The sequence below is a fragment of the Mobula birostris genome, chromosome 3 (assembly GCF_030028105.1).
Source record: "Mobula birostris isolate sMobBir1 chromosome 3, sMobBir1.hap1, whole genome shotgun sequence".
NCBI classification, from domain to species: Eukaryota; Metazoa; Chordata; class Chondrichthyes; order Myliobatiformes; family Myliobatidae; genus Mobula; species Mobula birostris.
In genome coordinates, this window is record NC_092372.1 from 48,824,628 (window position 1) to 48,838,487 (window position 13,860).

Genomic DNA, 13,860 nt, shown 5'->3' on the forward strand with positions numbered 1-13,860 from the left:
GAAGCAGCACAAAATGATACACTAAAGATAAAAAGACAAAAGATAGGGTGCCACAGTAGTGTAGTGGTTAGCGCGATGCTATTGCAGCTCAGGATGTTGGAGTTCAGGGTTTAATCCCAAAGTAATCTGTAAGGAGTTTGTATGTCCTCCCAATGGGATACATGGGTTTCCTCCCACTGCTGAAAGATCTACAGATTAGTAGGTTAATTGGTCATTGTAAATTGTCCCGTGATTAGGCTAGAGTTAAATAAGGGTTGCTGGCAGTGCAGCTTGAAGGGCCTATTTCGTGCTGTATCTTTAAATAAAAATAAAGAACACAATAATAATAATAAAAAAACACAAAATAAAAGTACATAAGATAGCTTATATACATAGATTGATTGTATGTCCATAAAATGACACAAGGCTGTACATATGCTGACTGACAGGAAATAATAAGGTAGTGGTGGAGTTAGTGGGTGGAGGTGTTGATCATCCTTACTGCTTGGGGAAAGTAACTACTTCTGAGTCTAGTCGTCCTGGTGTGGATGCTACATAGCCTTCCTCCCTGATGGGATTGGGACAAACAGATCATGAGAAAGTTTGTGGGATCCTTCATGATGTTACTGGCCCTTGTCCCGCACCTTTCCGTATATATGTCCTTGATGATGGTGCCGGTGATGGTTTGGGCAGTTTTAACTACCCATTCTAGGGCCTTCCTGTCCAGCACAGTGCAGTTTTCATAGCACTCAGTCATGCAGCTTGTAAGGATGCTCTCCACTCCATATCTGTAGAATGATGTGAGTATGGATGTGCGAAGTCCAGCTCTCTTCAGCCTCCTCAGAAAGAAGAGTTGGTGAGTTTTCCTGACTGTGTGGGATATGTGCTGGGATCATGAAAGGCTGTGTGAGATGTGCACTCCCAGGAGTTTGAAGCTCAGCAGATTAGTCAGCATCAGGGGTATGTTACGTACCCCGTAACGGGGTTGCCAAACCAGCAGAAATGGATCACTCAGTTTTAGTCTGGATTACTAGAACTAAGAAAGTTTTATTAAAGAAACAAGCAACACAGTAATCGAAAGGATAATAAATGCAACAGTTCAGCGATGATAAACACACGTGCACAGAATTAAGATAACAGCATCAATCAAGCTCTATCGTTGTCTAGGGGTAAATGACCAATTTCAAAGTGACACAAAGTCCAGTTCAATTTAGTTCAGTTCGCAGTAATCGTTGCCATGGTGATGGACAACGTGGGGGGAGGGAGAGAGAGAACGAGAACGACTGATCATTCAGAACGGTTTCCACTCACAGACCGGCGATATTGCTCACAAGCAGCTTTGGGGTGGGTCCTTTGTGATGTCACCTGAGGTCACCGACTGTGACCCCTCCTCCAGATGCAGTCGATCCTCTGCAGTGAACCTGGCACCCAAGCGAGGGTGGACACACACCGGGTTCCCGCTGATCGTACCTTTCCACCCTGTGCGTTTATGGCCCAGTACTTCCCACCGACTTGTGAGAGGCGCACCGCTTCCAGGGTCTCGTTACCTCGGGTGTTGTGTGTCCTGCCTTAGCGAACCTGTCCCTTTTTATCCCCCTGCTGGGGTATCGCCTGTCCATCACTTCAAACAGTTCAGGGTTCAAAGGGGGGAGCCGCTCTAGACAGCTCTCTCTCCCGTCCCTTCATTACACATCTCCAGATCGCCTGTCCATCACTTCAAACAGTTCAGGGTTCAAAGGGGGGAGCCGCTCTAGACAGCTCTCTCTCCCGTCCCTTCATTACACATCTCCAGATCGCCTGTCCATCACTTCAAACAGTTCAGGGTTCAAAGGGGGAGCCGCTCTAGACAATACCCAGACTGATGGCTCCTTCATTAACATCTCCAAATGCTGCTTCATTGTTCCTTATCTCTTCCTCCCCTGAGGACAGGTGGCAGACCAACTGCTGATGCCACTGTTGCTAGCCCAGGCCAGCAAACATCTTAATTTATGTGTATTCTCGTCACACTTCCCCCCTTTAAGGATTTTTATCGGGGTAAAAATTACAAACATGAGTACATTATTTGATACACACAAATATACATCTTTATCAGCTATCTGGCTAATACAGAGAATTTGAAGTTGTCAGCACCTTGACAGACAGTCAGTAATCACATTTTCCGTCCCTTTTATATGTGTTATTAATAATCCCTTAGACCAGGCTCCAACTCAGCAAACTTCATAGTGGCCAGAAACACTGATGAATTGCGATCAATGTAACCTCTCATTTGGTTTTGTCCCGGACCACAATAACAAGGGTCGTCCCATTCCGACTCAGTTTTCTCTCGCAAGGGCTTAGTAGGAGGAGGAGGGGTAGTGACCGCAGAGTTATTGCAAAACTTCCTACAGTACCCCACCTTCTCCAAGAGCCTTCTGAGGGCCCTCTTGTCTGTCGGGGTTGGGAGGTCAGCGATAGCCTGCACTGTAGCTTGCATCGCTGCCAGCTGCCCCTGTGTCACCACAATTCCCAGGTAAGTGACCTTCGCGTGGCCGAACTCATTTTTTTCAAGGTTCACTATCAAGCTGACTTCAGACAGCCGTATTAAATTGCCAATACACACATCTGTGTTCATCAGCCCTTTAGTCACTGAATTACTCATTATATATGGCTGTTGTTTGCTAGGCTGACCTATAGTAACAGACACCCCCCAACGTCCCATTTCTTTGCATCGCCTCGGGACAATCAAACACACGGGTGCGAGTCGTTTAATTACTTCTCCTAAAGAGCCGCTTTGTTTGGGGATTAAGGGAGAGACCTTATCAGTAGACCTGGCCAAAACAATAGCCTTCTCCCATCTGATCGATACCATACTAATCTTTTCAAAATGGTTTTTCCCTCTTATCGGGGGGACCCTAGCTTCATTGATGTCCACGCTAACCCCGACTAGGTTTGCTAGCATATCAAAAGCCTGTGACTGCCTTAGTTCGCGTCGGTCATGATCAATAACATTCTTCCCCCTGGGCAGCTGGTAAACCTCTTTCATGATTCCACCAACTGTTTCCTCCAGCACCGCAAAATGTCCACCGGGGGGTACCTCGTGGGCCATGTTAAAAACCTCATCCCCATAACCCTTTTGCACCACCCCCCACTCCTCTTTGGCGGGCACGGTACTTGGTCTCTCTTTCTTCCTTAGCACTTCCTCCTCTGCACAATAGCCTACTAGTTCCCTTGTCAAGTCTGTGTCGGAGAGAGCTGTCTCTGCCGAAACCATCAGCCCTTCATCTCGCTCCCGCGTCTGCACAATTTCTTTCCTGGCTACTGCTACGTCTTTCCCAGCTCCCTCACTACCTCTTGTCTCACCACATTCCTTCTTTTCATTTTCTACCCTCTTCTCGTACAAGACTGGCAGAAACATGTCAGCTAAATTTACCACCGCAGCCCCATGATGAACCTGTGAGTCCATGGGCGGGGCCTCACTGCTGGCAGGCTGACCTGTCAATCTCTCGATTGGGAACACGATTCCCCCGGCGACGTCATTACCGAGCAAGACTTCCACGCCCTTCATCGGTAATTCGGACCTCACCCCGATCGTGACTAGTCCAGAGACCAGGTTGCTTTGTAAGTGTATCTGGTGCAAAGGGACTGACTCTGTCCCTTCCCCAACACCTTTGACCTCTACCTCCCCAGTCTGGGTCTCTGAGCTAAACTCTAATACACTCTTCGGTATTAGTGACTGACACGCTCCCGTGTCTCTCCAGATCCGCACTGGAACTGGTTTTAACCCCTCCTTTACTGACACCAATCCGGCCGAGATAAACCTCTTGCGCCCTTCCTGAACTTTGGCAGACCTGTCCTCCCCTAGCGGTTCGCTTAACAGCTCGATACAGCCATTCAAAATCGCTGTCTTCCCTTTTCCCGTCTCCTTTGGGGCAAAGCACCTGGACGCAAAGTGTCCGACTTTCCCGCAATTATAACAGACGGCCCCCGGAGACTTCCTAACAGACTGCTCCCGGTCTACCTTATCCTTCTCACTAGTCCCCGGCTTACTTTCTGACTTTTCCGGCGGACTCTCCCCGCCGTCCTGACTACCCTTCTGGTAGCCTTTACTCGGGGCAAACTTCATTTTATGCGTCAACGCGTACTCATCCGCTAACTTAGAAGTTGCGGCTAACGTGGCTGCCTCTTTCTCATCGAGGTAGGGTCTCATGCCCTCAGGGACACAACCTTTAAACTGCTCAATCAGGATCAGCTGTAGCAGTCTGTCATAATCCCTCTCTACCCCCTTTGAGGCGCACCAATGCTCACAATATGTCTGCATCTCACGGGCAAACTCCAAACACGTGCGGTCCCACTGCTTCCTCGCATCCCGGAACCTCTGCCGGTATGCCTCAGGGACCAACTCATAAATCCTGAGGATGGCCTCTTTCACCACCTCATACCTCTGGGCATCTTCCGCGGACAAAGCTGAGTAAGCTTCTTGGGCTTTCCCTTTCAGTACACTCTGAAGTAACACAGCCCACTTATCCCTCGGCCAGTCCTGACTTATAGCCACTTTTTCGAAATGGAGGAAGTACCGATCCACGTCGGTATCGTCAAATGGGGGAACCAGCCTAACCTCCTGGGTCGCCTGGAACCCTCCACCTTGGTTCAGCACGAGCCCCTGCTCTGCCCTTAACCTTAACTTCTCCAGCTCGAATTCCCTTTCCCTCTGTTTCTCCAACTGCTGCAACTGTCTCGCTCTCTCTTTCTCTTCTCTCTCCAACTGTCTCTCTCTCTCTTTCTCTTCTCTCTCCAACTGTCTTTCTCTCTCTTTCTCTTCTCTTTCCAACTGTCTCTCTCTCTCTTGCCTTTCTACCTCTCTCTCCTGCTCTTCTCGCTGTAACTCTCTGTCCCTCTCCTTCTCTTCCTGCTCCAACTGCCGTACCCGGAACTCGTGCTCGAGTCTCAGTTTTTCAAGCGGCACCTGTACCGCGTCTCCAGCAGGTTTTTCAATAGACACCACCCCCAGCTCGCCTTGGGGAAACACACCTTCAGATACATAGTGCTCTACGATAGCTCTGTGTATCTCCTCTCTCCTCATTGTCGACTTCCCCTTAGCAAGATTCAACCGTTTGGCCACAGCTACCAATTCCGATTTCCTGGCATCCTCTAATGCCTCCAAGGTTGGCGCCTTTATAAATTCCTCAGCCTCCATTTCTGCTGTTTGTCTTTCCTTTCTTTCAGGAATTTTAACCCAATCAATTTACTCCGTCCCAAATTTAGCGTTCAAAATCGCAGACGAGAACCCCACTTATGTTACGTACCCCGTAACTGGGTTGCCAAACCAGCAGAAATGGATCACTCAGTTGGAGTCTGGATTACTAGAACTAAGAAAGTTTTATTAAAGAAACAAGCAACACAGTAATCGAAAGGATAATAAATGCAACAGTTCAGCAATGATAAACACACATGTGCACAGAATTAAGATAACAGCATCAATCAAGCTCTATCATTGTCTAGGGGTAAATGACCAATTTCAAAGTGACACAAAGTTCAGTCCAATTTAGTTCAGTTCGCAGTAATTGTTGCCATGGCGATGGACAACGTGGGGGAAGGGAGAGAGAGAACGAGAACGACTGATCATTCAGACACGGCTTCCACTCACAGACCGGCGATATTGCTCACAAGCAGCTTTCGGGCGGGTCCTTTGTGATGTCACCTGAGGTCACCGACTGTGACCCCTCCTCCAGATGCGGTCGATCCTCTGCAGTGAACCTGGCGCCCAAGCGAGGGTGCACACACACCGGGTTCCCGCTGATCGTACCTTTTCACCCTGTGCGTTTATGGCCCGGTACTTCCCACCGACTCGTGAGAGGCGCACCGCTTCCAGGGACTCGTTACCTCGGGTGTCGTGTGTCTTGCCTTAGCGAACCTGTCCCCTTTTATCCCCCTGCTGGGGTATCGCCTGTCCATCACTTCAAACAGTTCAGGGTTCAAAGGGGGAGCCGCTCTAGACAATACCCAGACTGATGGCTCCTTCATTAACATCTCCAAATTCTGCTTCATTGTTCCTTATCTCTCCCTCCCCTGAGGACAGGTGGCAGACCAACTGCTGATGCCACTGTTGCTAACCCAGGCCAGCAAACATCTTAATTTATGTGTATTCTCGTCACAGGTATAAATAATCAACATTTCAGGCTGAGTCCCTTAATCAGGACCGGAAAGGAATAGGGAAGCCAGAACGAACTGACCTGCAGAATGCTAACTCTGCTGAAGCAATGGAACACTACAGACTACCTCTTGCACTATTATGGACTTTTCTCTGATTGTGTTTTTCTTGCATTAATGTGTTTTTTTAAATTACAGTCATTTTTTTCTCTACATTGTCTTGCATATTTAGGTTTCGTGGTGTCTGAACCTATATGCCTGTGAAGTTGCTGAAAGCAAATTTTTATTGTACCTGTACCTCACCGTGTTTGTGACATGACAATAAACTCGACTTGACTAAGTTGTGCCTGTAGCATACTGAGAGGTAGAGTCTGAGTCACTGTCAGAAATCCTGCTTTAAGATCCTGCTGAGATATACTGTGTGTGACTTCTTGTGACTTCTGTAATTACAGGCAAAGTGGGTAGGGGCATTCAACTCCATTCTTGGGCCCCCTAAAAATGCAGGTATTCATATAAGTGAGCTCATGCCTTCTACAGTCATTTCCTTGGCAACATCTTGCTGTGAGCTGCTGTGAGTTCCTGTGGGAGAAGGAGGCTGCCTCCTTTACATATTGTTCTTCAGTAGACTGTGTAGGTCCCTCTGCCCTGACAGGGCTCTGCCATTTCTTGCTAAGCCCCAAGCAGCTGAAAGAATGGAGACTGTATTATGGCATTACATGTTTAGGACCATCTTGCCAAGATAAGAGCTATGAAGAACGGTGCTATTAATGTGGGAAATTGAACTACTAGCACCTGCTGTTTCTGAAACACAGCAACTTGACACGAGGGATCCAAATAGTGCTGAGTTGGAACTGCCAATAACTAATTTTATCTTTTTTTTAAAGCTTTTGAAATTGTGCCAGGGATATTTATGAAACCATTGTTAACAATGGAAAAATGCTGCAACTGACTAGGTCCAGATTATTAACATAGTAACGATGAATTCATGTATAATAATTGCTCTTTCCATGGACAGATAAATACTGAAAATAATTAAATTCTGAATTTTATGATACGTTGATGTATTGGGAATATAATAGAGTTGATAGGGTTGTGGAGTGTATAAGAGTATTATATATTCCATTTTTGTCTTCAAAGTTATTTTGAGCTTATCCCTGACATTACAGTCTTTTAAAAGCCACACTGCTTTAAATAATGGCTTCCCCAGTGATTTTTGACTGCAGTAACATATGTGCATAGGGAACATTGTAGCAAAAGTAAGCCTCGTAATTATAGCAAATCACAAAATGTTAATCATAAATATTCTACAAAATATGAATTCCAAGTGTACCATAACTTGTAGTTCGCAATTTTTTTTCACTTTAGATGATTTTATTGGTACGGGAATGTCTCATAAATTCCAACAATATGTATGAGAATTTTTCAGGCATTTCAAATATGTATGTTTTCATCCGGGTTAGAGCAGCTCTGGGAGCAATGAATGACTAAGGGGTAACTCCACTTTCCCCAAAGCTCTGAAAGTCCCCAGTCAGAGCCTCATCACTGGTTGCAGTTTAGAATGATACATCAATAATTTCAGATATGCAGATGACACTGCGTTAGTTGCAACTACAGAGGAAGAACTACAAAACTTAATTGATATAATTGTTGAAGAAAGTGCAAAAATGGGTCTATCTATCAATCGCAAAAAGACAGAATGTGTGGTGATATCCAAAAAGAAGGAGAATCCTATCTGCAGGCTGAAAATAAACAGGAAAACATAAAACAAGTACAGAACTTTTGCTACTTAGGAAGCTGGGTGACATCAGAAGGCAGGTGCGATATAGACATCAAAAGAAGAATAGGGATGGTTAAAGACACCTTTGCGAGAATGAAGAGTATACTGACCAACACTAAGCTAGGCATGACAACCCGCCTCAGAGTACTGAAATGTTACTTTTATCCAATTATGTTATATGGATCAGAATGTTGGATGATATCTAGTAATGAGGAAATGAAATGAAGCAGCAGAGATGTGGTTTTTGAGGAGGATGCAAAGAATATCATGGACAAACTGAATATCTAACGAGGATGTCATGAACAGAGCAAACACAAAAAGAGAAATAACGTGTGAGATGATGAAAAGGCAACGTAACTTCATTGGAAATGTGATTAGGAAAGAGGAGTTAGAATGCATGGTAATTATGGGAAAGATTGAAGGGAAGAAGGCAAGAGGAAGGCAAAGACAAATGATGATGGAGACAGCATCCAGAGAACTGGAAACGAATACCAATGAATTGATCCACTTGACCCGATACAGGAATGTGTGGGCCATGGCAGTCAAAGCTCAATCTGGGCATGGTACCTGATGATGATGATGTTTTCATTAGAATTAGTGTTCTAATTTGGTTTAATGCAGTTCAGGATTTTTCATATTTGCAAGTTTTACAATTTAAGCTCTGCTCTTTAATTATTTTTAACGACTATTACTTGTATGGTACGGCACAGTAGCGTAATTGTTAGCATAACACTTTAGAGTACCAATGATCAGAAGATCAGAGTTCTGTTCCTGCTGATGTCTGTAAGGGGTTTGTACGTTCTCCCTGTGACTGCTGAGGTTCCTCCGGGTGCTCTGGTTTCCTCCCACATTCTAAAGACATTTGGGTTAGGGTTGGTAGATTGTGGGCATATTATGTTGGCACTGGAAGTATGGCAACACTTGTAGGCTGCCCGTAACATGTGCCCGGACTATCTGACCTGAAGATATAGGAGCATAATTCTGCCATTCCGTCCATCGAGTCTGCTTTGTCATACCATCATGGTTGATTTATTATCCCTCTCCACACTATTCTCCTCCCTGTAATCTTTGACACCCTGACTAAGCAAGAGCCTACCAATCTCCACTTTAAATATACCCAATGACTTGGTCTCCACGCCATCTGTGGCATTGACTTCCTCAGCTTCACTACCCTCCTCATCCTCCTTATCTCTATTCAGAGATTTACTCTCTGGTCCTAGATCCTCCCCCTGTAAGAAACATCCTCTCCAAATCCACTTTATCTAGGCATTTCAATATTCAATAGGTTTCAATGAGACCACCCCTTATTTTTCTAAACTCCAGTGAGTACAGGCCCAGGGCTATCAAATGCTTCTCATACATTAACCCTTTAATTCCTGGAATCATATTGGAGAGGACCTCTGGGCCCTCTCCAATGCCAGCACATCTTTTTTTTAAATAAGGGCCTAAGTACTCCCAAGTACAATACTCCAAGTGCAGTCTGACTAATGCCTTATAAAGCCTCAGCATTACATCCATGCTTTTATATTCTAGTCCTCTTAAAATGGATGCTAACATTGCATTTATTTTCCTTACCACCGACTCAACCTGCAAACTAACCTTTAGGGAATCCTGCACAAGGACACCCAAGTACCTTTGCACCATTGATTTTTGAATTTTCTCCCTGCTTAGAATATAGTCTATGCCTTTATTCCTTTGACCAAAGTGCCTGGCCATACACTTCCCTACACTATATTCCACCTGCCACTTTTTTGCCCATTTTCCCAATCTGTGTAAGTCCTTCTGTAGACTCCCTGCTTCTTCAACACTACCTGCCCCTCCACCAATCTTCGTATCATCCACAGACTTGACCACAAAGTAATCAGTTCTGTCATCCAAATGATTAACATATAACGTGAAAAGAAGCGGTCCCAACACACACCCTGCAGAGCACCATGTCACCAGCAGCCAATCAGAAAATACCACCTTAATTCCCACTCTTTACCTCTTGCCAGTGAACCAATCTTCTATTCATACCCATTTCTTTCCTGTAATACCATTGACTCTTGTTAAACAGCCTCTCATGTGTGGCACCTTGTCAACGGCCTTCTAAATTCCTAGTAAACAATATTCACTGACTCTTCTTTGTCTATCATGCCTGTTATTTCCTCAAAGAATTTGATCAGATTTGTCAGGAAAGATTTCCCCTTCAGGAAACCATGCTGACTTCAGCCTATTTTATCATGTGCCTCCAAGTACCCTGAAACCTCATTCTTAATAATGGATTCCATCATCTTCCCAACCATTGAAGTTATTTTATTGAAATTATAGACTAACTGCCGTATTACTTCCTTTCTTCTGCTTCCCACTCTTGTTAAAGAGTGGAGTGACATTTGTAATGTACCAGTCCTCTAGAACCATTCCAGAATCTATTAATTCTTGAAAGATCATTAATAATGCCTCCACAATCTCTTCAGATACCTCTTTCAGAACCCTGGGGTGTAGTCCTTGTGGTCCTGGTGACTTATTTACCTTAAGACCATTCAGCTGCCTAAGCACCTTCTCCTTAGTAATGGCAACTACATACACTTCTGGCCTCTCAAACTTCTGGCATACCGTTGGTATCTTTCATAGAGAATACTGAAGCAAAATACTTAGTAGGTTCATCCGCCATTTCTTTGTAGTTGTTCCCCTAATGCTACGTCTCCAGTGTCATTTTTCAGCAGTCCAATATCTACTGTCACCTCTCTTCTGCTCTTTATTTAACTGAAAAAAAACTTATGGTAAGATGAAGGGTGTTGGCCCAAAACGTCAACTGTACTCTTTGCTGCCTGGCCTGCTGGGTTCCTCCTGGATTTTGCGTGTGTTGCTTGAATTTCCAGCATCTGTAGATTTTCTTGTTTGTGATTGGTATCCTTTTTGATATTATTGGTTAGCTTACCTTCATATTTCATCTTTTCTCTCCTTATTGCTTTTTCGTTGCCTGCTGTTGGTTTTTAAAAGTTTCCCAATCCTCTAATTTCCCGATGTTTGTTATATGTGCTCTAATTTCTTTCGTGCTGTTTTTGACTTGCTTCGTCAGCCACGGTTGCATCATCCTCCCTTTAGAATACTTCTTCATCCTTGGGATGTATCTATCCTGACCTTCTGAATTGCCCCCAGAAACTCCAGCCACTGCTGTTCTGCCACACCTCTGCTAGTGTCCCTTTGGCTAGCTCCTCTCAGATGCCTAATTCCCTTTCTCTACATCTTCTTCCTCTCAAACAGCAGGGTGAATTCTATCATATTGTAATCACTGCCTACTAGAGGTTCCTTTGTCTTAAACTCCCTACCCAAATTGGGTTGATTACACAACACCCAATCCAGAATTGCCTTTACCCTAATGGGCTCAACCACAATCTTGTCTAAAAAACCCATCCCTTAAGCGTTCTACAAATTCCCTCTTAGGACCAAGCACGAAATCTACCTTCATTTTGAAATATCTCATGACTATCATAACATTGCCTTTTTTATATGCAATTTCTATCTCCCATTGTAATTTGTATCCCACATCCTTCCTACTGTTTGGGGGCCTGTATATAACTCCCATCAGGGTCTTTTTACCCTGGCAGTTTCTTAACTCTATCCACAAGGATTCTACATCTTCCAGTTGTATGTCACTTCTTTCTGAGGATTTTATATCTTTTTTTTTACCAATTACTGTGTTGGTCGTTAATACAAATGTAACATTTCACTGTATTGTTTTGATATATATGTGACAAATAAGGTTAATCCTTGTTTCATGCACATTCTCTTACAGACATATGAGGATCCACTGAGAATTCAGAAATGGAAGGTATACTACGTTGCTGGAAATGTCGAATATTTGTATTGAACGCTGATAGTTTGTCCCTTCCACAGGGGATACAAAAATCAAAAATGCAGGTATTGTTCATGTTTGATCATTTGCTGACATAAATGCTACATTTCTTAATTTTGTGGAATAAACATAGTTCTAGAAACTCAGCTTTCAATGTTGAGCAATTTTTTCTACCTTGTTGTACCTCAGCCATTCATTTCACTCAAGCTTGAAATCAGTAGGGTTTTGGATAAAGGCGAATGGAGATAGAACAAGAAAATGCTGTTGAGGTGGGAAATCAGCCACGACCTTGTTGAATATTGAAGCCAATTAAAGAGCGAATTGGCCTCCTCCTGCTCTCATTTCTTATGAAGCTGCGTAGGTGCAAGAATTAACAGTGGGTTAGCACCTTTGTGTTTGTTATCAGAATTGAGTGAGATTTAACATCGTTACGGAAGAGGACAGTAATGGGATAAGGGTAATGTTTCTAAATTGGGGTAAGGCCGATTTTATTCACCTAAGAATTGATTTACCAAAAGTAGGTTGAAATCAAATACTTAAAGACAAATTATTCTTGAAGCAATAGGAGATACTCAAGGTGTGTATGGTAATCATTCCTACAGAGATAAAGCTTGGGGTTGTCAAATCAAGAGTACCCTGGATGACAAAGTACGTTCAAGATACAATTGATCAAAATAGGGAAAGAGCATATCACAAAGCCTGGAAGAGTATTAAAATCATGACAGAGAAATTAGAAAAGCAACAAAACATATGGGAATACACAGGTATTGTCAATGAATCAAACAAGTCCAAAGATCTTTTATAAATGCTTAAAGAGCAAGAATAAAACTAAGGAATGAGTAGAACTTGTTAAGGATCTAAAAGGTAACTTAAAAAGACAGAGGTGAGGTATGTGGGTAAGCTTCTTAATGATTTTTTTCTGTCAGAAGAAGGAAGATGATGCCAAGGAATAGGTGTTAAAATATAAGGTAAGATAAACATGGTAAAGAAGTAGGTATTAAAACAAAATTTCATTTTTGAAAGTAGGTAAAATACCAGCGCTGGATTAAATACAGCCCAGGTTGTCTAAAAAAAAAGCAGGGAAGTAAGGTGCAAGATACTGGCTACAACTTATCAGATCTGGTGCCAAGCTGGAGAACGCTACTGTTGTACTATTATTCAAAATGGGAGGAAAGGATAAACCAAGTACTTGCAGTCCAAATAATTATAGTTGGGCAGAAAAAATAGCAAATGGAGTTTAATCCACAAAGGCATTTGGCAAGGTGAAAAAAAACAATTGGATAACATATAAATGGGGAAAAAAACAGAGTGATGTGAGGGAAAAGAGGATTGTTGAATGCTTTATTAAGATTTAAGAAGAGGTTGCTGGGTGTATCTATGAATGAAGAATGGATAAACTAACATTGTTTCCTTTGGAAGAGAAGAAACCACGGGGAGACATAATTGAGATACATAAAAATTACGAAGGGTCTGGATAGACTAGTATTTCCTTTAACAGAGTGGCACAAAAATAGACAACATAAAGTTAAAATAATTATTAGTAGGATCAGAGATCAGCTGAGGGGGAGTACAAGTAATCCGGAGGACTCTGGGACTGCTGTTTGGGAAAAAAATGATCAAGGATAATTCCTCATTGCATTTAAAAAGTAATTGGATGTGTACTTGAAGATCCATGACCTCCAATCAAAGAACTAAGTGCTTATATGTGGATTTTGGCTGTTTTACAACAGACATAGATAGTATGGGCTAAGTAGCAGCCTTCCATGATTTAAGATTCTATGTTTAATACCAACTCATCTTGCTGAGTTCCTGGAATATCTGATTCTTCAGTCCTGCTTTCAGCAGTTTTAGAACTGCTGTCCATTTCTACTCTGTAGTGGACAAGCATTTTCTAATTTCATTTCATTTCTTCCCTTCCCTCCCTCCCCTATTCACCATGTTAGAACATGTTTTTGTCTTCAAGTTGTTCCTTTTCACATTCATGGGTTTGCAGCTGTCTCTTTAGTTTTCAAAACCACAGGTGGAGAGGTGAGGAGAGAAAATATTATCAGTTCCAGTCCTAATTACATAACATATGACAGACAGAATATGTTATAGATTCTTAAAACTGCTGTTTGATATACATTTTCTCCACTTCTTT

At 43.1% G+C, this 13,860-nt stretch overlaps 1 protein-coding gene across 2 annotated transcripts in view; it reads left to right on the forward strand.

The window, feature by feature from the left end:
• The window catches only part of LOC140195023 (E3 ubiquitin-protein ligase RNF180-like), a 176,411-nt gene that overhangs the window by 44,193 nt on the left and 118,358 nt on the right, over nucleotides 1–13,860 (forward strand). For both annotated transcript variants that reach the window (XM_072252595.1, XM_072252596.1), the window contains exon 3: nucleotides 11,661–11,785. In XM_072252595.1, coding sequence (XP_072108696.1) covers nucleotides 11,690–11,785 — 96 coding nt within the window. In that variant the 5' untranslated portion in view covers nucleotides 11,661–11,689. The remainder of the gene's footprint in view (nucleotides 1–11,660; nucleotides 11,786–13,860) is intronic.